The sequence below is a fragment of the Dicentrarchus labrax genome, unplaced genomic scaffold, assembly GCF_905237075.1.
Source record: "Dicentrarchus labrax unplaced genomic scaffold, dlabrax2021, whole genome shotgun sequence".
NCBI lineage: Eukaryota > Metazoa > Chordata > Actinopteri > Moronidae > Dicentrarchus > Dicentrarchus labrax.
In genome coordinates, this window is record NW_026136711.1 from 4,125,243 (window position 1) to 4,150,736 (window position 25,494).

Consider the following 25,494-nt stretch of genomic DNA (forward strand, 5'->3'; position numbering starts at 1 on the left):
ATGCCCTTCCCATTATTATTTTCACAGTGTTTATATAAATCAGAGCAGGTTATTAATAGTTTTCTTTTTCTGGACAGGATCTCTTGCTTCTCTCAATGGGATTTTCTTTTGTCTCTCATTCTCCGTGTTTGCCTCTGTTAGTATTAGCTTTTCTGCTCAGGGAGGAGCAGCAGACAATTCTTAAGTCTTATTGGCTCAGGCCTCTTCTCTGTGTCTCTGTCACTGTAATGAAACGGGGGAACTGAGCAGCACTGTGACGTCGCAACCCTCCACCCCCATTCACTCTGGCCCTCTCTCTGCTGTTTTCTCTTCTTGCTCCCATCTCTTCTGCTCGCTCTATGACTGACGGTGGATGGGTGGTCATGTGATGTTATAATACCCAGGGATTTTCTGCCAGGCATGCTCTGTAGGCTCCCTTTCTTTCTTCATCCATTCCTATCTGAGGACAGATTGCCTGATATTGTCCTGCACCCAGCCGCTTGCTCAGCTCTTCTTCTGAAGGATCTATTGTTCATTCATAGTGATTTACCATGGCACTGACTGAGGGCTGGATGGTGTGTTAGAAAACTGTCCTCTCACACACTCATCAATACACATACACATTGGAATACATATGCAGTGGTAAGAGACGGCAGCAGGGACCTGGCAGCATTTGTACATGTGGCTGGTAAGTGACATGCAGGGTGTTTGGGTTGCTGTCAAGCTTATGTAATATACAAGGGCTCCTATCTGTCATTATTATTAGCATTGTGTGTATACATGAGGAATAAGTTAATCTATTCACTGCTTCACCCTCTGCTATAATTGAACAGCCCTCCTTTCAATCTGCTTTGACACTGATTTAGCACATTTTTAATAGTTATTGATTAAATGTGTTGGCTGGAATTGTAGTATTGACTGGGTGTTTTTCAGGGTTTGAGCGTGTGGGGTGAAAGCTTTGTATTTAGTTTGTAATAATATTTTCTATAGTTATTTGCATTTTGTGCATTTCTGCTTCATTGGGCAGAATGCACTGAGCAACAGAACACAGATCAGCCTAATATCATCAGCATGAAAGTGCACCTCTATTGTTTCCATCATAAACACAACAGTAGCAAAAAGATGTTGTGCACAGCAGCCACTATGGACCATTAGCTGATGGTTGTCACTGGTAGTTCATCATCACTCAGCACTAGTCACCATGGCAACTACAGTCAGGACCAAAGTTATGGACTGACTTTCCTAGTTTGGCTAACAGGCCGCAAAATATACTAAATGCCTTTGGTTGCCAGTTCAACAAAATAAACATAGACTAATATGTACAGTTATATATACGTATATATATATATATATAAACAAACAAAAAACAAAGGATGCTGAATTACATAAAGTACATGTTGTAGGTGGATATGACAGTATACAGTATCCACAGCATAGGTAGAAGTATTAGAGTGACAGCGATATTTATGTTTTATGTTATTTTTAAAAAATAAACTGAATTTCAACAATGGAAAAATAAATAAATAGTTTCCAGGTTCAGTGGATATTAGAGTGAGAGGGTTATTGTACAGGGCAGTTAACTGATCATCAGGGCTGTTGAGTATGGTGATGGGGGACAGAGTTGGGGGCTCCTCCTAAAGTCCACTGTCATCTCCACAGTTTTGAGCGTGTTATGGTCCAGGTTGTTCTGACCACACCAGCTGGGCCAGCTGTTCAACTTCCCGTCTGTATGCAGACTTGTCACTGTTTTGGATAAGGCCGATGACTGAGTTTCACAAACTGGTCTCTTGATGTGCAGTCATTTGTGTAGAGAGAGAAAAGGAGTGGTCAGTGTCAGTGAGGTCATCATCATTCAGGTCTGTGGCTGCAAGGTCAAAAACACTCCAATCAGTGTAGTCAAAGCAGGTAGTTCCAGCTTTGACTCATTGGTCCATCTTCTCACGGTCTTGACCACAGGCTTAGCAGATTTAAGTTTCTGCCTGTATGTCAGGCAGAAACTTAAATCCGTCGGTGTTCTGTATGCTGATCACCGACAAAACTGGCCCTAAAACTGAGGTGCACGATGCCCAGTACGCCCTATGTATAATGTTTTTCATCAGATTGAATCATCTAAAAGAGACAAAGAGGTTTTGCACGTTGTAGACTTTGATAAAATTAAAGGGTGACAATATTGTACAGTTCGACAAGGAAACAGCCTTGACCGATCAAAGGCAAGCAGATAGGGAGAGGTAGACAGCTTAAATTACACACTGCCCTTTAAACAGAAGGGATTCTCCACTTGTATTAACCCTTTGTGGGCCTCTGCAGTAAGTCAGTTTGGCCAACAAGAGCTCTTATGAATACATATGACTGCCTTTTTCTTGATAAGACATTACTTTATTTTGCAACCACAGAAGAATTACTAAGAATCAGAAAGAAGAAACAGACTGAAAGATTCTCCTGTGGGTGTGTCTGCATGTCATTTGTCAGGGTGTTGTGGTGATGCAACATGGCAGCGCTAAGATAATCCCAGCCAATTCCCCTCCAATCCTCCCGGCAGAGCTGATTGAATGCAAAGCAGGATGAGAAGTCTTTGATTCAAGCCTTCAACCCCTCTATGTCATCAGTATATGTCTGTATAGGCATAAATACAGTATGATAGGTGTGTTTTAAAAAGACGAGGATATAAAGGATGAAGTTGTTGTTGTCAGTTGTTTGGGACTGACTGAGAAGATTGTTGTGAGAAATGCAAGTATCACAAGAAGCATGCACACCTTCTGATGATCTATGCAGAATTGTCAACAGGTCTGCTACATAATACATCCATGTTTCTGACTGCTGTCAAGCAAGGTGATTGGATGTATCTAATTAGACCAGTTGGAAAATGTATTCCGATAGTTTACTTAAACCTAGAGTGCAGAACTTTTGTTTCCCCCACATGGCAGTGAGAGTAATTACATAATTACTACAAACAATGTGACATGTAATGTAAAGTGTCTTTGAGTATTTAGAAAGGCGCTTATAAATAAAATGTATTATTATTATTATTATTAAACACAAAGTAAAACCACTCCAGGTTTAAGAAAAAGTTTATTAATTTATATATATACTTAATTACAAGTCCGGCTTTCATAATCTTAATTGTGTAGAAGTTCAAACGTAAAATTACTTATGCACTAAAGTGGCCCTGCCTGTGTTATTTTTGTGGTGTATATAATTTAATTAGCATTTTTCTTTATGGCAATAAATGGTATCTGGTACCTATTTGGTATTTTTTTGGCAACATAAGAAAGAAGAAAGAAGTGCAGGGTTTGGATTAAGTGCAGTAAACCTTAAGAGGATCACAGAACTCCCACCCAGCCAGCTAGAACACCTGGCCTATTCCACCACCCAGCTTACTCCTAGCTAATGTTCGCAGAAAAATAAAATGACTCAGACTTAATTTAGTAATGGTAAATCATAGACAGTTGTGCTCTCATCTTCACCGTACTCATAACTTCAGTGTACAATGTCCAATCTCCACTAAACTTCACGTTTGATAAGAGTCCTGCCCTGAACACGTCTACATGACAATGTTCAGATGTAGTGATAGCGCCTCTTACTGGCAACAGGAAGTAAGCACTGCATTGCAACTTTGATCTGATTTACGTTATGTACGTACCAACAATAGCATTAAACAAAAATGGATTTCTGAAATTGGAGAATGAATCAAAAATAATGGAAACCAGTGTGCAGATATATTTTTATTACTCCATATGTACTTTGCACATTTTCTTTTTCTACCTTGTTTAAAATCCTTCTGGCATTCAGTCATAAACAGATATCATGGTTATTTTTTATAAAACACTAAAATCTGTATAAAACACCAACAATAGCATTCAACAAAAATGGATTTCTGAAAGTGGAGAATGAATCAAAAATAATGGAAAACAGTGTGTAGATATATTTCTATTACTCCACATGTACTTTGCACATTTTCTTTTTCTGCATAGTTTAAAATCATTCTGGCATTCAGTCATAAACAGGTATCATGGTTATTTTTTATAAAAATAAAAAAACACACCAAATGAACGTGTTACTCAATAAATATTATTATTGGAAAATCACCTCTAGAGCTGACACAGGAAACGGACCAGTACTCATGAAGAATACTCCAAATCACAACCATAGTAAGTAAATAACTAGGACCTGGCTAAAACCTTAATGCCCATCAGTTCAAAGATAGAAAGAAACAATATAAGAAATCTGGAGAGAATAAGCTACAGAGTGAGAAATGAAGAAGCTGAGTATAAAATAAGTTGGTTTAAGTGGGTGAGTTATGACTAATTACTTACATTAACAAAAAAAATAATATTAACAACAGACTGTTAATTCATAAATGCACAGAAGCAGATTTTGGGGAAAATAAACTTGCTTCTGTGTATACATCTTAGAGGAGCAAAACCATGAAATTATTGCAATAAAATTCCCACACATAAGTATCAAATCATTTGTCTGTACTTCCAAATATAAACACCATTCAAACAAAGTAAATAAATACAAACAAATAATAATATATTCATTTATTCCATATATATAGTTCTTAGGTCTCCATTGCAGGAAGACACTGCACTTCAATACAAACTGACTTGTTTCCCTGCCTCAGAATATCCACATTCACTCTGCATCATAGTCACACAGTCAACTGAGGCAAGTTCAAAGCTCGTCTAATTTTAAATTCCAAAGCATGTACCCTGCAGCCAAGCCACAGGATTTATTTGCTGGAGGTTTAATGACAGTGAAAATAATCCAGTGTGTGGATCCTGTGCTCCAGACAATCTGTCACTTTGCATGTTCTTACTCAACTGGTTTCTCACCTCATAACTAGGTTATTAATGTTCTAATAATATTACTTAAGGTACAAGCATTCACTTTCAGAGCATATAAATCATAATTTCACAACACAGGAACAGAGATGGGGACATGAGTTTGCGACACATAGTGACCTGAGATTTGCGTAGGGCTGACACCTTCTGGTCAGTGGATTGATTGGTTTGTCACTATGCTCTTACCCAACTAAATGCTCATTGGTTGGATAGTCACTGGTGTTACTTTGCTAAAGAGAAAACTGCTTCTTAATCTATTATTTTCTGAGTGGGAAGGACAAATGCAGACCTGTTGTATTTTATTTTTATATTGTTAGAAATAGCATTGATTATTTATCAGAATAATATATTTTACTCACAAATGTGGTTCTGTTTTAAGAATCATAATCACAGCAGGGCTTAATTTACTGAACTCAGCTTCAGGCTCAATGATGGATCAGTAACATTACGGGCTGTCCAAGACCTGACTACAAACTTGGAAGCTGCAAGTTTTGCTATGTTTCATCTTGTTTTAGAGTAGGTAGAATGTCAATTGACCAAGATTTTCTTTGGTTGACTACAACAAGACTTGAGACATTATGGAAATGTTAACAATTATAATGTTTTTTTATACAATGCAGTTGCACTCTTATTTAAAAATAGGTTACAGTTATAAATGCATGCCTAATAATGGTATATTTTCCTCTTACCCTTAGTCTATATAATTTTTTTTTAACCAACACTTGGTCCACCGTACAGCTGTATGTTTGGGTTACAAGTACAGATATTTACTTTAAATAATTTTTTTTCATATTGCATTGCAATAACCTGTTTAAAGTGATCAAATTCATCAAAGTTGATACTGCATAAAGGAGTCATGAAAATGTAGCAGATGCTTTGAAAGCTATGCAGTGTTCTTGATACTTGAATTGATATTCAGTGTATTGTTGACGGCTGCCTCGCTGAATTGTTGCAGCTCACATGTGCTTCTGCTGCAGAGCTGCTGCTACCAGCCCTATCTTTCTATTCTGAGTTAGCATTTGATAAACACAATTAAGTAAATTCAATAAAAACCTTCTTAACATATGGATGGCTTCTCCTAAATGTATTTTTCATGTCTGTGACACATTCTACATATACACCGATCAGCCATAACATAACCACTGACAGGTGAAATGTGGTCATAATATGGCCGATTGGTGTAGCCTATAGACATCGAAAATGTAGTGAAAGGTGTACATGTTGCTGGTCTAATGTTGATGACTATAAAGAGACCCGTTTCACTACCGCTCGCGGAAAAGACTGGCGAAACCACTATGGCTAGTTCTCACCGCCTGTGTTTGCGTGGCGGAACGCAACCGTGTTAAGAGATTATAGCAGTCACACTGCCCGCGTGAGACCCACCTCTCAGCTGCGGCTGCAGCAAAGCTTCACTGGAGAGTCTAGGTCTTGTCTATTTTTACCGCGAGCGTCTCCCAGCAAACACAAGGCAGCTATCATGGAGGACGGTAGTCCAAAAATAATACAATTTGGATTCAGGGATTACGTTTACAGTAGTAAGAAGGCAGCGACATACAAGGTATGCTCAAAAGAAAATTATGACACGACCACCCCAACGTCCCACTTCATCCGTCACTACAAAACCTACAAAGAAAGGTACGTGAACGTGACTTATTAGTTAACGTATTAGCTGGTCAAACGTTAATTATAAAGTTAACGTTTAAGCTATGTTAGACGTTTTGGCTTTGAATCGATTATTAATTTTATTGCCATGTCGTTAATGGAAGGTTAAAAGATAATCGGGGGCAGATTCGAGGCCATATAACCAGTTTAATTTAAGGAACGTTAGCTGACATGGTGTGCTCATGAGTGTTTACAGGTGTAATGTAACGTTCTCATTTATTGTCCTAACGTACCATTCTATCCCATTTCTATGCTGTTTTAAGCGCATTTAATACGCCATTAACTTGAATTCGTTACTATCACTTTGCTGTGTTGTTATAGTTGTAGTCTACATCCCCTGGATACGTAATACATAATGGTCACTGTTGTATTAGTTACCGATATGAAATGGCCATTGTTTCGGGATGGGACCGGCAGCTCAAGTTAATGGATTGTAGTTATTGTTTGTTCTTGTTTTGTTTTGTGGTCTGAGTGGGTGGCTGTGGAAGAGGTATCCGGAATGTTGCACTGTAACGTTAGGTAGGTGTAGTGGTCTTTTCAGTTTCTATGGTTTTGGCTGACACATATATATCCGTGATTTGGTCTTAGTAATACAGTTTATTTTGTTTGTTTACAGTAGAAATAATTAGCAGTAGTAAGTCGCCATGATGAATCTCGCTCCCATATGCAACTCTCGCGAGACAAAGAAGCAACCGAAGCTTCGAAGAAACCTAAAACAAAGAGAAGGGTCCAACTGCACAACGGTCCTCCGCCCTTAAGTCCCTTGTTCTGTGAGGCAATGGGGTTTGAGCATGAGTAGTAGATTTACTCATGGAGTAAGCTGACTAAACTAACTTATTTACTAACTTCATCTTGTCAGGTATTATCCCTTACATATAAATACAAATAATTTATTTTGAATTCTTATGCAAAAATAGGCTTTAAGTTCTATGAAAGCCAAAGTAAGTTTGTTACATTGTTGGTTTTGTTGTGTTAACAATAGTGATATCAGCTTTGGTTAGGTGAGAGCTATGGATCATCCATCTTTGGTCACTACATCGTAGGCTTTTTTGCCATCAAGTGTGCATAAACTACAGGTTATGCTTCAACAGATATGATAAATGTAAAAATTTTAAAATCATGCATATTGTTTAAAAAACTTGAAACAAAAGAAAAAGGCAAGACAAATCTTGACATATTTGATTTGATTTGATTCAACTTTATTGTCATTGTAAGTACAGGTACAAACAACGAAATGCAGTTATCCAATGGAGGACTAAAAGTGCCAAAATTCAATAATTAAATACATCATTAAATAATTACTTAAATGTGTCATTCATTCATTATAATTGGAATTAAATACATAAATGTGTTATTAAATGTGTCATTAATTCATTAAAATACCGATTCATGTTACGTAAAAATCATTTATAATTATTTCACTATTTAATTAATTATTTCGTGGTCCTGTGTTGCAGTGCTTTATGAATTTATTTTATCTGTCAAACTCAGATTTTATCTGTCAAACTCAAAGTCAGTGGTTTCCCTCCTATCGTTCTTCTGACCAAGTTTTAGGAGGGTCTTTTTTTTATTGAGCATGATTAAATATTATTTGTAAAAGGGGTGTAACTAAGGGTGGGCGATATGGGCAAAAAAATAATATCTCGATTTTTTTGGGGATTTTGGCGGTAACGATAATCAGTCGATATCCTATTAAGCGCTTTGAGCGCTGCGCTAAAAAACCGTCTCCACTGACATCGTTTTACCGCTGAAGGCGCTGAGCGCTCTGAACGCTGAAGCTTATAGGATTTGTATTCAAAATAGGCGCTGTTAGCACTAAAAACGTGTTTGGTGGACACAGACCCTTATACCTACTTAAAGATTACAATAATGGGCACAATGTTTAAGGAAAACACTTATTTATTTTCTCTAAACTTTAGCATTCAAGTACAAATAAAACAAAGACTCTCAATTTTTGAGCTTTTGAACTCAATAATTGAACTACAATGTAGGAATATTGAATTCTGTAAACATTCAGATGCTCTGCTGTCAGGTAAATTGTGCTGGAGTGCAGACAAACAAGAGCATATGATAAAATAAAAACAGTAGCATTTGTAACAAAGTGCTCCATGCATATTTTGAGAACTATTGCACATCATCATCAAGTCTATCTTATGGCCTTATTAAACAAATGACAAACTTCAAGTTCCATCCAGGATTGTACAACAACAAAAACCTACAAAAAAATAATTTGCTAAAAAGGTTCACTAAGGGTTTTCTCAAATATTGTACAAAAATATAGAGATTTGTAAACAAATTACATTAATGTTAAAAAAAATTCCACAATTCTCAGATAGAAAAAATACCCAGTATTATTACAGCCATGGACAGATGCCAGAAACTTTGCAGAACTTTGAACATTTTAACATTCTTGGCTAACGGTTCACTGATTACATTAACAGGCTACTTCAGATTATGAGCCAAAAACACCAGTCTGTCCACATTGTCAGGCTTGAGTGAAGCCCGATGACATGTCAAAACATTTCCCCCTGTGCTAAATGCCCTCTCTGAAGGGCTGCTTGAGGCAGGGATGCAGAGATATTTTTTAGCCAGTTTCCCCAGTCTGGGGAAATTCACCTCCTGTGTCTTCCACCATTCCAGTGGATTCACATCACTGTCCACCTCTGGTATCATCAGGTAGCTCTTGAGCTCCTTTTCGATGCCAATAGCCAGTGACTCCCCTCTGGTTGGTTTCTTAAAATAGCTGCCAAAAGACTTCTTTGTCTTTTTGGCTGGCTCAGTGGTGTCTCCTCCATCTGCTCCACTTTCTGCTGAGGCACCCTGAGCTGAGGCAGTTGAGGGACCTGAAGAATCGTTCTCTTCCTGCATTGCTATAGACAAAAGCTTAGAGGAAATTGTGGACACTATGACCTGGTCATCTTCATTGAAACGGTTTTTAAACCATGGGTCTAATGTGGATGCCACACTTAATAGGCCACCCACATTGTCATCTCTGTACTTGGTGTTAAGGTATTCCATTATGGTTTCTTTGATTTTCTTTGTGAGCTCTGTGTCATCACACTTCACTGCCAGGACCTCAGAGTTGAACAACGACAGGACCGGTTTCAGGTAGGAGATGGTCACTACCTGCTCACCTGAAAGAGCATCCGTAAACTCTAGCAAGAGACTAAGTGCTTTGCTCACTGATTCTAGCACATCAACATCTTGCCATGTTGGGATAAGATGCGTGTGCTTCTTGTCTGCACCCAGCACATGACGAATGTCCTTTTCTTGCTCAACAAATCTCTCAATCATGCGCTGTCTTGAGCCCCATCTTGTTGGTGATTCTGTGATGAGTTTATGTTCTGGGAGCTTCAGCAGATCTTGAGCATCACCCAGTGCTTTCTTCAATTTCCAGCTGTTGGAAAAGGCTCCAACTACCTTCTTGCACACTCCAATGGCTCGGTCTATCCTAGAATCACGCATGCTCCTCTCTGGAAAATATTTGAAATAGACGGAACAACATTCATTATTAGCCAGTTTCATAGTGTAATGAGGCAACATCACTGCCATGTATCTAGGCCGTATACTACCATGCATTGCAGTTTAAAATAGCAGTTAATTTCATATAAGCCTAGTAGGGTATTTGTTAAACTGTCAAATAATAAAACACCTATAAAAATATATTTATATTTTCTTATACCATGGTCTGGAGGAATACTCTGATTGGCTGCAGGGTGTCCATTAATCCCTGATATATGGAAATTTACTAAGTAGTTCCAGTCAAATTGTCTGTTCACCGTTCTAAATGAATGCGCTATCGTATCAGCCTGTCAACAGTCCATCAGTCCTTCAGTGCCTTATCCTCTGAACACCACAGGACGACAGGCGACTGTAACACACAAGCTGCAGAAAGTACACTTCCCCTCTAAACTTACTGATACTTTGTATCACATAAGCGAATAATCTCACATCCCGTTCGCTGTTCAACTCACTGCTTCAGGCTGATCTTGATATTGATTTGGGGACAATGACATGACTGGTTAGCTAGCTAGTCTTGTTGTTAAACATAATGTCAAATTATATTTACTGTTTGTCAACTGTACGCAGTGTTATTGACTTTGAATCTTGCTAGCATAACGTTAACTCTCTGGCTCAAAGCTGAGCGGACTAGAATATCTCCCGTTGCCAAGTCGTATCTAAGGTCCGTCGTATTTACTGGAGGAGTGAACAACGTTTCCGTTGCATAAGAACCTTACGGGAGGGTAATGATTGTTCCAGGTATTAGTCGACCCCTCAGGTGTTACCAGGGAAACTAAGTTATGCCTTGTGAAAAACTTTATATTTTTATTATAAAACGCATGAAAATATAAATTAATGGTATTAATTTCTTTGGCAAGTGACCATGGTGTAAGCGAGATAATGCCCTTCGAGGTGTCTATAATCAGGAATGAATGGACTTTGCGGAGGCAACGTTGTCTATTAATTCCTGATTATGGACACCTCGTCAGGCATTATCCCTTACTTAAACTGATTTATTTTCACTTTTATCTTGACATGGTAGACACTCAAATAAAAAATTGTTTTTTCATATCAACTGCATTAAATAAGAATGTTCAAATGAGATAACTCACCAATTGCAATATGAAGCCGGTGCCCAAAGCACGGTAGTCTTTTCTAGTTGTTACTTCTTCTTTTCTAGTTGCACTGACAACGTTTGCACCGCTGTCAGTGGTCATGCAGACCATGTCCTCTTCAGTCAACGACCATGATGCGAGAGCATCTTTCAGACCAAGGGCAATGATGTCTCCTGTGTGATCATCTGGGAAATAGGACATTTGCAAACTGTAGCTCTGAAGTAGCCAAGATTCATCAATGAAATGCACGTTCAGAGAGAGATATGGCTCCGATGTTCTGCTCGACCATAAATCGTTTTTTGTAGCAAAGTGTGTCAGAAATCGGTCTATAGTTGGCTAAAACCCCTGGGTCAAGAGTGGGCTTTTTAAGAAGGGGTTTAATTACAGCTACTTTAAAGGACTGTGGTACATATCCTGATAATAAAGAAAGATTAATCATATCCAGTAAAGAAGTGCCAATTAAGGGAACAACTTCTTTAAGCAGCCTAGTTGGGATCGGGTCTAATAGACAGGTTGATGGCTTCGATGAAGAAATGATTGAAGTTAACTGATGAAGATCGATAGGGGGGGGGGTGGATTCATTTAGGCTAACATACTCCTCGTGGGACAACCAGGTCTCAGTAAGACAAAGTAAATCAATATCATAATCTGATATTAATTCATTCACTAAAACAGCTTTAGAGGACAGAGACCTGATATTTAACAGTCCACATTTCATTCTCTTATTTTGTGCTACTGAGGAGTTAGTTTTAATTTTTATTAGATTTTTATGTTGAACTCCTCTTGTTTTTATTTCTTCAAGTAATTTAGGTGGTCGGGGGACAGACACAGTCTCTATGGGGTTTTGGGTGGGTGACTGTTCTAAAGAAAGCGCAGAGAAGTGTGTAAGACAGCAGCTCTGCTTCCTGGTCCCAACTCTGGACTGTCAGGTTTTAGAAATAAACCTCGCCATGTTGCTAGATAAGAGAGCCGCTCCGTCCAAAGTGGGATGGATGCAGTCTCTCCTAATCAGACCAGGTTTTCCCCAAAAAGGCTTCCAGTTATCAATGAAGCCCACATCGTTTTCTGGACACCACCTCGACAGCCAGCGGTGGAATGACGACATGCAGCTATACGTCATCACTGGTCACATTGGGCAGGGGTCCAGAGAAAACTACGGAGTCCGACATTGTTTTAGCATAATTACACACCGACTCCACATTAATCTTAGTGACCTCCGATTGGCGTAAATGGGTGTCATTACCGCCGACGTGGATAACAATCTTACTGTATTTACGTTTATCTTTAGCCAGCAGTTTTAAATATGATTCAATGTCGCCCGCTCTGGCCCCAGGGATACATTTAACTATGGCCGCTGGCTTCGCTAACTTCACGTTTCTGACTATGGAGCAGAGTTGGTTCCTCAGCGGGTGTGTCGCTGAGTGGGGAAAATGTATTGGAAACGTGAATGGGTTGGTGGTGAACTGTGGGCTTCGGCGTTTTAGTCTTCCTTCGCTCAGTCACCCAGCCTCCCTGTCTTCCCGGCTGCTCGGGAACTACCGGGGGATCTACCGGAGGAACTACCGGAGGACGGCTAGCAGAACTACCTTCGGTCAGACCGCACCGGCTACTGGGGGCTGGCTAACTATAGCGGCTAAAGATATCTCAGTGGTGTGGTACCGTTCCTCTAACTCACTAAGCCTCGCCTCCAGCGCAGTAAATAAACTACATTTAATACAGGTACCATTATCATTAAAGGAGGCAGAGGAATAACTGGAAATCTGACACACTGAGCAGGACAGAGCAGAGGGAGAGGGAGAAGCCATAGCTAACTGCTAATGCTAATGAAACTATGAAAATGAAAAACTTTGAAAGTAGTGAAAAGTCCCTAAAGGAAGGAGTAACTCCGAGTGCTTAGGTAGAACTAGTCTACGTTTAAATGTTAAGTGGGAAAATAACCGCTGTAACGAGTAAAACAAATTTAGATTTGGCGTTCACTGACAAAGCTACAGCACCAAACAGTGTACACAGAGCAGGAAGTAAACCGGAAATGAGTCAGTACGCTTACCGTAGCACGTCACAGTGCTGCGATGAGGACAAGTTCTTTAAAGCCTTCGCTCTCCACCAACGACATCTCTTTGGCTATGAACTTGGTGATAGCATTTGTTATGTCTTGCCATCGTTGGCTTTTTCTCTCATACGGCACTTTCTGCTGAATGATTCAGCAAGGGTTTGTTGCGTGTGCTGACTAGGTACAGGCCGACTCTGTTTTTCCTGAGCAGCAGTTGAGTCGCGAAGTTTCTGGTATTCTTCGTACTCTTTGCTGTGGTTGGTTCTGAGGTGATGAAACAGGTTAGTTGTGGAGCTCTGTTTCACGGTGATAGATTTTCGACAAATCTTGCATAAAACCGTCTTTTGTTCCACATCAGTCCTTTGGAAACCAAACCATTTCCATGCCAGAGAGGTAGACCCACGTCTCGGCACTAAATCGTCTGAAGTACCGGCGGTAGCTTCAGGGACTGGAAGTGTCTCTCTACAACGCGCTGCTAAACTGTTGCAAGGAGCATGCTTGCGAGAGGTCATGTGATCACGTCATGTGATCACGTAGGCCTACTAGTTGTGTGACTGAATCCTGCCATGCTGTAGAGAGCGTTGCTGCACCGTGTATTAAGTGGATGTGAGGAGTTTCCGTGTGCGTTTTAATATTTTTGGCGAAGTAATTTAAATACTCGATAATGGAAATTTGCACATCGTCAAAACAACAATGACGATATTATCGCAAACGATATATATCGCCCACCTCTAGGTGTAACCTCTTCTTTAAAACACTTATAAAATGTCTATACCCGGTGATTTATTATTTGTCAAAGTCTTTATGACTTCTGCAATCTCCACACTTGTGATTGGCTCTCTTGTTGGTTTTGACTCTATTTCAGTTAATTTAGGTAGATTAATTCCTCCAAAAAAAAAGAGCTCTGATTCTCTGCTTTATCTTCTATCACTGGCAAATCATATAGTGCCTTGTAGTAAACAGAAAAGGCTTCCACTATTGTTTTTAGGAGGGTGCTTTACATAACTGAAGTGCCAGAAGCGGCTAACTTTGTTTCCTGATTCATAGTATCTCTGATTGGAAAATCGTAATGCACTTCCAGTTTGTATGTCATTAAGTCAAATCCTGTCTGTATTTACTAATAGATTTCAGTGTGGCTTCGTTTTTAGTCCTTTTGTGTTCTTGTTCCAATTTCTGAATGCAGTTTGTTGAATCTGATTGTTTCTTGTCTTGATCTTGTCTTGATCTTTTTTCAATCCAGAAGACAGTGCTATTATTTTCGCCTACTATTACTACTACTACTTTCGCTGTTTCCTATAAAGTAGATACTGCAACTTCTCTGTTACCGTTGTGTTCCAAATAATTCTTCTCTTATGCTTTGTACCACATCAGGGTCATTTAACAGAGAAATGTTCAGTCTCCAGTTTTTAGAATGTTTTTCTATTTTCAAATGTATCATTACTACTGGTCTGTGGTTTGAAATCAGAATCAGAATCAAATACTTCCCAAGGGGAAATTACTTTCGTTACAACTCCAAATCTACATACAACATATTTACATCCAACATATATTATTATCAAGAACATATCTATATATATATATATATATATATATATATATATAAATACACAAGGTAAAGTGTAAAATGTACAGTTTTGAAAATGTGCAAGAAAGAAGAAAGTGCAGAAGTGGATGTCTGTGTTTGAGGTCAGATTACAGAGAGGGGGTGTCTGACTCTCTGAGGGAGGCGTTGTAGAGATTGATGACCACAGGCAGGAATGATTTCCTGTGGTGCTCTGTGGTGCATCTGGGTGAGAGGAGTCTTCTGCTGAAGGTGCTCCTCTGCTGAGCCAGTGTGTCGTAAAGAGGGTGTGCGACATTGTCCAAGATGGACTGTAGCCTGGACAGCATCCTCCTCTCTGCCACGGTCGTCAGTGTGTCCAGCTCCTCCCCTACGACATCACCGGCCCTCCTGATCAGTTTATTTAGTCTGTTGGTATCTGCGACCTTCAGCCCACTGCCCCAGCATGTGACAGCGAAGAAGATCGTACTGGCCACAACAGACTCATAAAACATCCTCAGCATCGTCCGGCAGATGTTGAAGGACCTCAGCCTCCTTAGGAAAAAGAGTCAGCTTTAGCCCTTATTGTAGACCGCCTCGGTGTTTCTGGTCCAGTCCAACTTATTATTAAAGTGCACCCCCAGGTACTTATACTCCTCAACAGTGACCACAGGGACCCCCTGGATGGAAACAGGGGTCACGGGTGTTTTCGCCCTCCTCAGATCCACTATGAGCTCCTTTGTCTTAGTCACATTGAGCTGCAGATGGTTCAGCTCACTCCAAGTGACAAAGTTGCCCACCACAGTCCTGTATTCACTGTCATCACCCTTTTCAATGCAGCCAACTTTGCTGAGTCATCAGAAAACTTCTCAAGGTGGCACGACTGCAATAGTTGAAGTCTGAGGTGAAGAGGGTGAAGAGGAAGGGAGAGAGGACAGTCCCCTGTGAGGCCCCAGTGTTGCTGACCACCCTGTCAGACACTCAGTTCTGTAGGCGTACGTACTGTGGTCTGCCCATCAGGTAATCAACAATCCAGGACACAATGGGGGCCTCCACCTGCATCGCAGCCATCTTCTCACCCAGTAGAGCCGGACAGATGGTGTTGAAAGCACTGGAGAAGTCAAAGAACATGACTCTCACAGTGCTCACCGGCTTGTCCAGATGAGTGTAGACTCTGTTCAGCAGGTAGATGATGCTGTCCTCAACTCCCAGGTGGGGCTGGTAGGTGAACTGCAGTGGATCAGTGAAGGGCCTGACCATAGGCCTTAGCTGCTCCAGGACGAGCCTCTCTAAGGTCTTCATGATGCGGGACGTCAGAGCCACTGGTCTGTAGTCTTGAGGGCCACTGGGACGCGGCGTCTTTGGCACAGGAACAAGCCAGGACGTCTTCCACAGCACAGAGACCCTCTGGAGGTGCAGGCTCAGGCTGAATACTTGACTGAGTACTCCACACAGCTGGGAGGCACAGACTTTAAGCACCCTGGGAAAAACACCGTCGGGGCCTGCAGCTTTGCCGGAGTGGAGTCTTGTCAGCTGTCTTCTCACCAGGTCAGGCGTGAAGGACACTGTAGAGGTGACAGTTGAGGGAGGGGTGAGGTCCTCAGGTTGTGGAGGACATGATGTAGTGCAGGGGAGAGGGGTTGAGTAGGTGGGTGTGAATTGAGGTGGTGAGGGGCAGACAAGGGGTCTGTAAGGAGGAGGAGCAGGGGGAGGTAAAGTGGCAGTTGTTGTTGGGCAGCCAGCAGCAGAGTCTTGTGGGGGATGGCCCGCAGTATCAGACCTATTGAAAAATAGGTTCAGTTCATTGGCCCGGTCCACATGGCCTTCCAACCCCATGCCACCTGTCTTCTGGAACCCAGTGATGGTTCTCATGCCACTCCACACATCCCTCATGTTATTTTGCTGGAGTTTTTTCTCCAGCTTTCTCCTATAATTGTCTTTTGCCTCCTTGATTTTGAGTTTGAGTACCCCCTGTACTCTTCTCACCTCATCACGGTTGCCATCTCTGAACGCCCTCTTCTTGTCATTCAGGATGGCCTTAATGTCCTTGGTGATCCAAGGTTTATTGTTAGCATAACAGGTGACAGCCTGAGCTGGGACATTGCAGTCCACACAGAAGTTGATATAGTCCGTGATGCACTCTGTGAGCCCATCAATGTCCTCCCCGTGGGGCTCACAGAGTGCAGGCCAGTCAGTCACTTCAAAGCAGCCCTGCAGTGCCTCATAAGCTTCCTCCGACCACCTCCTAACAGTCCTTGTGGCTGTAGGCTCCCTCTTCACCAGAGGTACATAGCCAGGTTTGAGGTGAAACAGGTTGTGATCTGACCTGCCCAGAGGGGGAAGAGAAGAGGAGATGTATGCATCCTTAATGTTAGCATACATCAGGTCCAGGGTCCTCTCCTCTCGGGTAGGACAGCTCACGTACTATTTGAAAGTCGGCAGAACTCTGTCCATGGTGACATGGTTAAAGTCTCCCGACATGATGATGAGTGCACTGGGGTGTTGAGTTTGAAGTTTGGAGATGGTGGTGTGTATGATGCTGCAGGCAGATGTTGGGTTTGCAGAGGGAGGGATGTACAGGACAACGATGATGACGTGCGGGACCTCTCTAGGCAGATAATATGGACTCCGTCCAACGGCCAGCGGTTCAGCATCCGGGCTACAGAGCTGTTCTTTAATGGTGATGTGACCAGGATTACACCATCTGCTGTTAACTAGAACTGCAAGCCCCCTCCTTTCCGCTTACCGCCCCTCGTTACGATCCCGGTCCACCCGGACGGTGTGGAAGCCATCGACAGAGACGTTCTGGTCTCTAATGTCCCCGTGCAGCCATGTCTCCGTGAAACATAAGACTGCACTCCCGGTACTCTGCGTGGCTCCGCGTTAACGCCGTTGGCTTGCCCATTAAGAGACCGTACATTTCCCATAGAAACAGAGGGGAGACACGGCTTAAATTGTCTCCTCTCCATAAGCCCGTCCCGTCTCGACCCTCCTCTATTCCCCCAAAGTTGCTTCCCTCCTCTGCATCCCCGGCGGGTTTTTCTCCAGAGTTCAGGTGGTACATCAGCTGGTCTGGCCACTATGCCGGCCGGCATTGGCGCAATCAGCTTTTCTCCGCAGTGAACAAGGGCAGCGTGTCCCTGTGGAAGCAGCATTGATAAAACAACACGAATAAAGCAAAAAGTTAAGAAAGTTAAAAAGCAGACTCAAAGGTTGGAGCAATGTAACAGGCAGCAAGCAGCTTTCGCGCATGGGCACTGATAGGTAGCTGTTATGCACTTTAGAGATGTAAAGTCCCTCCCCCTAAGGTGTAGGGCCATACGTCAGAAAGCCCTGATTCCTCGATCGATACCGATACCTTGATATATATATACCTCGACATGTGGCACCAGGAGCCGGGGATCGAACCAACAATCTTCCGATTAGGGGACGACCCGCTCTGCCTCTGGCACCAGGAGCCGGGGATCGAACCAACAACCTTCCGATTAGGGGACAATCCACTCTGCCTCTGCCCATGGCAAACTGAAACACTGCCATGGTCGGTGCTGAGCTACTCCTTGAAGGTGAGACAGACATCGGTGGAGAGCCGCACACTCACCATGCCACTGCAAGTGCAACAAGAACCCCATGAAAAAAATGCCAATAAGAATAATTTAGTAATCTAGCAAAAGATGTACAGACAAGGAAAATTAACACTTGGCAGAATACAGTTCCTTCAAATAACTCAAGCAAAGCAAACACTGCAGGGCACTTTCGAGATAGTGGTATTGTGTGCAGTTTTTGTGTTTAAACCCCCAGCTGCTATATAGTGTTATAAATGTAAACTGATGGCTATGATGCTGGATGTTACAGGGACTGTGATAAATACTATACATAAAACTTAGTACTGTGTCTTACTGTGTGAAACCAAAAGAAGGAGTAGTTTCTTGCGCCTAAATCTAAGGAAGTAGTTTTTTTGTGCCTACACCCAAGGAAGTAGTTTTTTGTTCCTATAACTACGGCACTAGTTTTTCTGCCTATAATTAAGGAAGTAATTTTATGTGCCTATGCCTAAGGAAGTAGTTCTTTGTGCTTACATCTGAGGAAGTACTTCTTGTAAATACGCCTAAGGAGGTAGTTTTTGTACCAACACCTAAGGAAGAAGTTTTTGTGCCATAAACCTAAGGAAGTAGTTTTTCTGTCTACGCATAAGTAGGGCGATCCAAATCGCAGTAAAATGTGTGACAAACCAGCATTAAAATGAGGTACTGCAGTGCTTAAGAGATGCCCTCTGCTCACAAATCTTGTTCTCCAGATTTAAGAAAACATGTTTGTTTGGTACAGACCATCCAAAATAATCACATCATCATGATTTTAATAGTTTCATCAGTAAAAATTACATTTGTGAGGCAAAAATAATCATTACCACTATCATATCATATATGATCATATCGCAATATCTGTCAAAATAATTAGATTATGATGTTTTGACCTTATTGTGCCTTTTAAGCCTACAGCCGAAGAAGGAGTTTTTGTGCCTAAATTTGTTACCAAAATAGAGATGAGGGAAGAGAGGGAAATAAAAGAGTGGAAGGAAGTGACAGGTAAAGGAGTGAAAATAGACAGGATGAATAGATAAGTGCTTTTACTTTCATGCTAAATGAAAGTGTGGGAGATGAAGCAGAGAGGAAGATGGAGGTAGACAACAGTGAGGAGGAGAAGGGGGGCGTGATTGTTTCTAGAGCTTTGGAGGTTTCAAATTTCTTTTCTTTCGATTCTCTGCTCACGTGGTAAATGATTCTCTTCCTTTCTTTCCCTGTTTCTTATTTTCTCCAGACCTGATCTTTCTGCAGATCGGCCCATTCCAGCCAAGCCCCGGCATGTTGTTGGCGACTGCTACCGACAGGAATACTGTAGTTGAGAAAGCAACAAAGAAGACAAGAGAAGAAAGTGAAGCAAAGGATGGTGAAAGTAGGTAAGCATAGCTGAATGTGTTCTTCATTTAAAAGATTGAAGGAAGAGAGGAGGGATCTCCAATTTCTGCTCTCTTTTTGTTCAGTTTCTTATGAAGGAGACACAGTTGAGTGTGTGTGTGTGTGTGTGTGTGTATGTCTACAGCTGAAGCCAGACTGTCTGTGGGGTGTGACCACAGGATGAAGAACTGTATATGTGTCTTTCTGTGTGTGTGTGTGTGTGTGTGTGTGTGTGTGTGTGTGTGTGTGTGTGTGTGTGTCTCAGAAAGCTCTCCACACTTCTTAATGTAAACAGCACACATTTCTTTACACTCAAAGAATTATGTAGAGAGGAAATATTTTTAGACTCCAGTGGCAAAATGGACCGTCTGTGACATTCAAAACATGTTTGATGTTTATGAGCCCACAGTGTTTACAACCAGATTTTAGTACCATGGATTGACATGGAAGCTCCAGTTTTCTTGTAAGAACTACAGGGATTTTAGGTAATCAGTCAAGTCAAGTCCCCAAAGTTCTGAAAGATGAGATTTTTAGAACTTGAGTGTAAATATTGTCTAAATAATTCTGTACACAAGATATGTTTCTTGTGTGCACAAGTTAACAATGTAACATTGTAAACATTGAGTGATCTGTATTTCTCCCCTCAATCATTCTTCTCCATTTTCTTTTCTTCTTCTTTTTAAATTTTCAGCCTAATGTTGCAATATTGTTATATTTAGAAAAATATGGGAGTGAGACTGACCCTCAGCTGTGTATCCGTGGCAGCTGGCAGGTTGCATGTTGAAGAATCAGAGAGCCACACATCCAGAGGAATAAATAGGACACAGGGAAGTAGAATACACAACACGGTTTCTTCTTTGGAGGATTAATGTGACGTATTGGTTAGCTCACCAATAATACAAATTATATTATTAGTACCTGTATTTGTCAATAAAGAGTGATGGCAGCTTCCAAACCTGTAATTATAATTTTGGTGGTGGGTGGGGGTACTGGCTTGGTTATATTTGATCAGTGACAACATTCATGAAAAATTAACTGTTTTCTGAAGGATGGAACATGAGGAAAAGGAGCTGTGAAGTGCACATATGATGATGCAATGTGCTGATGGGACATTAGTCAAACAGGAGCCTTTTTACCAGGACACACTCTATGTGCTGACTGTATTAGCTCCGTGTACTAGTTAAGGGTGCTCCAGTCAGGGTTTTTGAAGCCCATCATCAATCACCAGAAGCAGTATTGGCCGATACGGATCACCGGTCACTGGGTCCATTTGAAGCTATATGTTTATATTCAAATTGATTAATTATTAAATTATGAATTGACAACTGTGTATTTCTTGGCAAGCAACATGTTGAACATGAAATAACTTTCAGCCTGTTCTTGGGAGCAGCTTAGAGGTTAAGTGTGGATGGTATATTTCTATTTTATAGCTTATTTCTTATTTCACCATTTGAATACTTTATCTCACAAAATACTTTGTGCACTTGCTTTTTCCCTCATCTTTACCCCACACAGGTAGACACCTAAACCCTTTCACACCCACTCTCTCTGCTTGTCTCTCCATGTATCATATAGGTCAGCAGTAAGATTTATAAAGTCACACAAGAAACACAACTCGCGTTTTGAATGTTTTCACCCGGTGATTCCGTGTTCACAACAGCAGGTGAGCTGCGCATTAACGAGGATGGTTACGGTGGCCGACAAGGGCAAAAGCGCTGCAAACGGCAAAACGCTGCCAACACGGGAATGATGCAAATCCAAAAACACACAAACACATAAAACAAATCCAACAGAAAAACCCAGCAACAGAAAAATGCTGCAATCACAGAAACGAAGCAGAAACAACTTACAAACCCTCAAAACAAATGCCAAAGAAAAATGCTCCAAATACCAAAAACACACAAAACAACAAAACAACTCCAAGAGAGAAACGCTGCAAATTCGCTCGACAAAACGGAAGTGCGCAAGGCCACTAGGAGGACCCGACCTGAGGGATGGACCAGTCCTGTGGGATCAGACCCGAAAGACATGAAGAAGAAGAAGAAGAAGAAGAAGAAGAAGAAGACGAAGAAGAAGAAGAAGAAGAAAGTTGGCTAAGTTTTGGAGAGGACAGTAAAAAGGTAAGTTTTCCTTTATGTCTTTTTTAAACACTTGGCCGTAATCTTTTATAATATTATAATATTATAATTATATTATTTAACACTATTTAATATTATAAAAGAATATATTCTATATTCTTCTTCTTCATGTCTTTCGGGTCTGATCCCACAGGACTGGTCCATCCCTCAGGTCGGGTCCCCCTAGTGGCCTGGCGCACTTCCGTTTTGTCGAGCGAATTTGCAGCGTTTCTATCTGGCAGTTGTTTTGGGGTTTGTAAGTTTTGCTTCTGCTTCGTTCCTGTGATTGCAGCATTTTTCTGTTGCTGCGTTTTTCTGTTGGATTTGTTTTATGTGTTTGTGTGATTTTGGATTTGCATTATTCCTGTGTTTGCAGCGTTTTGCCGTTTGCAGCGCGTTTGCCCTTGTTGGCCACCGTACATGGTCGTTAATGACGTTGCATATTGAAATTGAAACTGTTGCGTGACCTGCTACATTCTTATAAAACATCTACAAGACAACGTCTCTCTCTCTGTTTCTCTGGAATATACTAACAGTCCCTGGCTGTTTATATACTGGCCACCCACCCAAGTAAATCTATGTGTGTCAAAGACTGAGTAACTTTGCTGTGGAATAAAATAAATGCGTCAGCTGATTTTCTGATCTGCATTTATATAGATCGACAATCAAATTACTTAAAGCTTAGTATTAGTACATCCATGGTAGTAGCTGCCACCACTAGCTTGCAGCTTAGCTGACTGTACCTGGACAGCTTGAAGTACCAGGGGAGGGTTGTTACACAAACAGGAGCTTTGGACTGGAGAAGGAGGCGAGTGGGGTCAAAATGAGCACCATAGCCTGAGTGTGGCATCTGGGCAACAGGCTCATCAGCCTCCAAGTGTCCACAGCTGTAAAAAAAGAAAGAAAGTAAGAGGGAGTGAGAGTCTGAATGCTGGCAGCTGCTCTGTGGGGAATGTAATCCATATGTGTGGTCAGTGAGAGCTACCCCAGAGAAAAAAAGAGTTGGTCCTTCCTGTAAACACGCAATTGTTTTTACCTCTCCCCCTTGTTGAAATTCCTCTCATTCTGGATTCACAAACCCTGGCTGCTTGTCAACCCTGCAGGAGAAGGGGGGGTGAGAGCAGTGGGAAGGCTCAAGTGAAATCTGAAAGTGATGGAGGCCAGGGTGATTTCAACTCAAGAGAGGCCAGTTCAGTTTACTTTAGTTGAGGAACAGGCAAGGATTAATACCACGTAATCAGGCCCAAAGATCTGCAGAGGTACAAACAGGCAGTTCAGGCTGGCAGGTAACAAAAGGGCGAGACAATCTGGCAGAGTGCCAGTGGAAATGGACTGGTATATATGCTGGGTTGAGAAGGGAAATGGGAAGTCAGGGGATGGTAAAGACAGGAAATGTTGTACTGCAATGCAATTCAATTTAATTCAATGTTATTTGTAGAGCGCCAATTCATAACAGAAGTTATCTCAGGACATTTGTCAAATGGAGCAGGTCTAGACCGAACTCCTTATAACATTATTTACAGAGACCCAATAGTACCACCATTTTTTCTGAGTTTAACATCAGAAAATTGCAGCTCATCCCGAATTTTTTGTCCTTAAGACATGTTTGTAATTTAGATAATTGATTAATTTCATCGGGCTTGATCGATCTGCATAGCAATGAAAGTAAATGGAGTGATTCCTAATAATGTTGCCTAAAGGAAGCATATATAAAGTAAATAGTATTGGTCCAAGTACAGAACCTTGTGGAACTCCATGACTAACTGTAGTATTTATGGAAGCATCATCTTCAACGTGTACAAACTGAGAACGATCTAATGAGTATGACCTAAACCAGCTTAGTGCGGTTACTTTAATGCCAATTTGATGCTCAAGTCCTAGTAAAAGAATATCATAGTCAGTGGTGTCAAATGCAGCACTAAGATCTAAGTAATACAAGTACAGAGACAAGTCCATTGTCGGAAGCAATCAAAAGGTCATTATTAACTTTAACCAGAGCTGTCTCTGTGCTGTGATGAACTCTAAATCCTGACTGAAAATCCTCAAATAAGCTGTTGTTATGTAGAAAGTCTGTTTGGCGACTACTTTCTCCAGAATCTTAGAGAGGAAGGGGAGGTTAGAAATCGATCTATAGTTGCCTAAAACCCCTGGGTCAAGAGTGGGCTTTTTAAGAAGGGGTTTAATTACAGCTACTTAAAAGGACTGTGGTACATATCCTTGGAATGGCGCCGGTGACAACGGCAGCCTGTCATGGCAGCTCCTATCATTGTTGTAGTTTTAGTGTGTTTTCAGTGTGTTTTTAGCCTGTGTTTTTTGCTATTTTTAACTGTTTTCTTACTTTCTTACTTTCTTACTACTTTGTTCACGTCGCCTAAATACTTTTTTGGCGTTTTTGAGCACTTTTAATTTTTTTGTTTGCACTGGTCTCCTTGGCAACGACGAGTTGCATTGTTTACACCCGTGACTAGATGATCGCCCTGAGGTACCCTAGCATCCTGACTGGAGAGAGACCCTCCATACCAGAGGAGCTGAGGAGACGGTGAGGCTGCAGAGCGGGGGTTAAACGGAGGATGAAGAAGAGGAGGTTTAAACCCTACAAACGTGGCTACACGAGCAGATACCGGACTCCAACGTCACCATTCCCGGCTTCCAGACGGTTCGAGCCGACAGGGACACCACCACGACCAGCATGAAGAAAGGAGGGGGACTTGCCATGCTCATGAACAACAGGTGGTGTAACGCCGGGCACGTCTGTGTGAAAGAGCGTGTCTGCAGCCTGGACATCGAGCTCGTCGCTGTCGGACTTCGTCCATGTTATCTGCCACGGGAACTTTCCAGTGTTATCGCCATCACTGTCTATATTCCTCACAGTGGTCTTCATCATCACCATCACTGTTTACATTTATGATGTCTTATTTATTCTCCTGTACAGCACTTTGGTCAACTTTGGTTGTTTTTAAAGTGCTTAACAAATAAAGTTGGATTGGATTGGATATCCTGAAAATAAAGAAAGATTGATCATATCTAGTAAAGAAGTGCCAATTAAGGGTATGACTTCTTTAAGCAGCCTAGTTGGGATTTTCAGTTCAATTCAATTTCATTTGTATAGCGCCAATTCATAACAGAAGTTATCTCAGGACACTTTTCAAATAGAGCAGGTCTAGACCGAACTCTTTAAAACATTATTTACAGAGACCCAACAGTACCACCATGAGCAAGCACTAGGCGACAAGGGCAAGGAAAAACTGCCTGTTAAAAGGCAGAAACCTAGGACAGATCCTTCGGCTCTAGGTGGGTGGTCGTCTGCCTCGACCAGTTGGGGTGAGAGAGAGAGACAGAGAGAGAGACAGACAGACAGACAGGTGCACAGCAACAACAGTATTGGCAATGGCAATCTAGCAGGACCATGGCAGGAGGCTCCACCAGGATCGATAAGAACCTGCAAGACGAGAAAGCACAAGAACTCCGGGGAAGAAGTGAAGTTAGTAACATGCATTAATGGAACATGAATGAGTGCAGAAAGAGAGAGGAAGAGAGGAGCTCAGTGCACCATGGGAAATCCCCCGATAGTCTAGGCCTATAGCAGCATAACTAAGGGATGGTTCAGGACTCGCCTGATCCAGCCCTAACTATAAGCTTTATCAAAGAGGAATGTCTTAAGCCTACTCTTGAATGTGGAGAGGGTGTCTGCCTCCCGAACCACAACTGGAAGCTGGTTCCACAGGAGAGGAGCT

At 41.6% G+C, this 25,494-nt stretch overlaps 1 protein-coding gene across 18 annotated transcripts in view; it reads left to right on the top strand.

The window, feature by feature from the left end:
- The first annotated feature begins 390 nt into the window (after window positions 1–390).
- plekha6 (pleckstrin homology domain containing, family A member 6) overlaps window positions 391–25,494 on the top strand; it is a 114,760-nt gene continuing 89,656 nt past the window's right edge. For 4 of the 18 annotated variants that reach the window (XM_051414950.1, XM_051414959.1, XM_051414960.1 and 1 more), the window contains exons 1-2: window positions 6,129–6,458; window positions 19,507–19,645. In XM_051414950.1, coding sequence (XP_051270910.1) covers window positions 6,401–6,458; window positions 19,507–19,645 — 197 coding nt within the window. In that variant the 5' untranslated portion in view covers window positions 6,129–6,400. Of the gene's footprint in view, window positions 668–6,112; window positions 6,459–19,506; window positions 19,646–25,494 lie in introns of those variants that run through there. The other 14 variants (XM_051414961.1, XM_051414955.1, XM_051414953.1 and 11 more) reach the window with 10 other exon arrangements.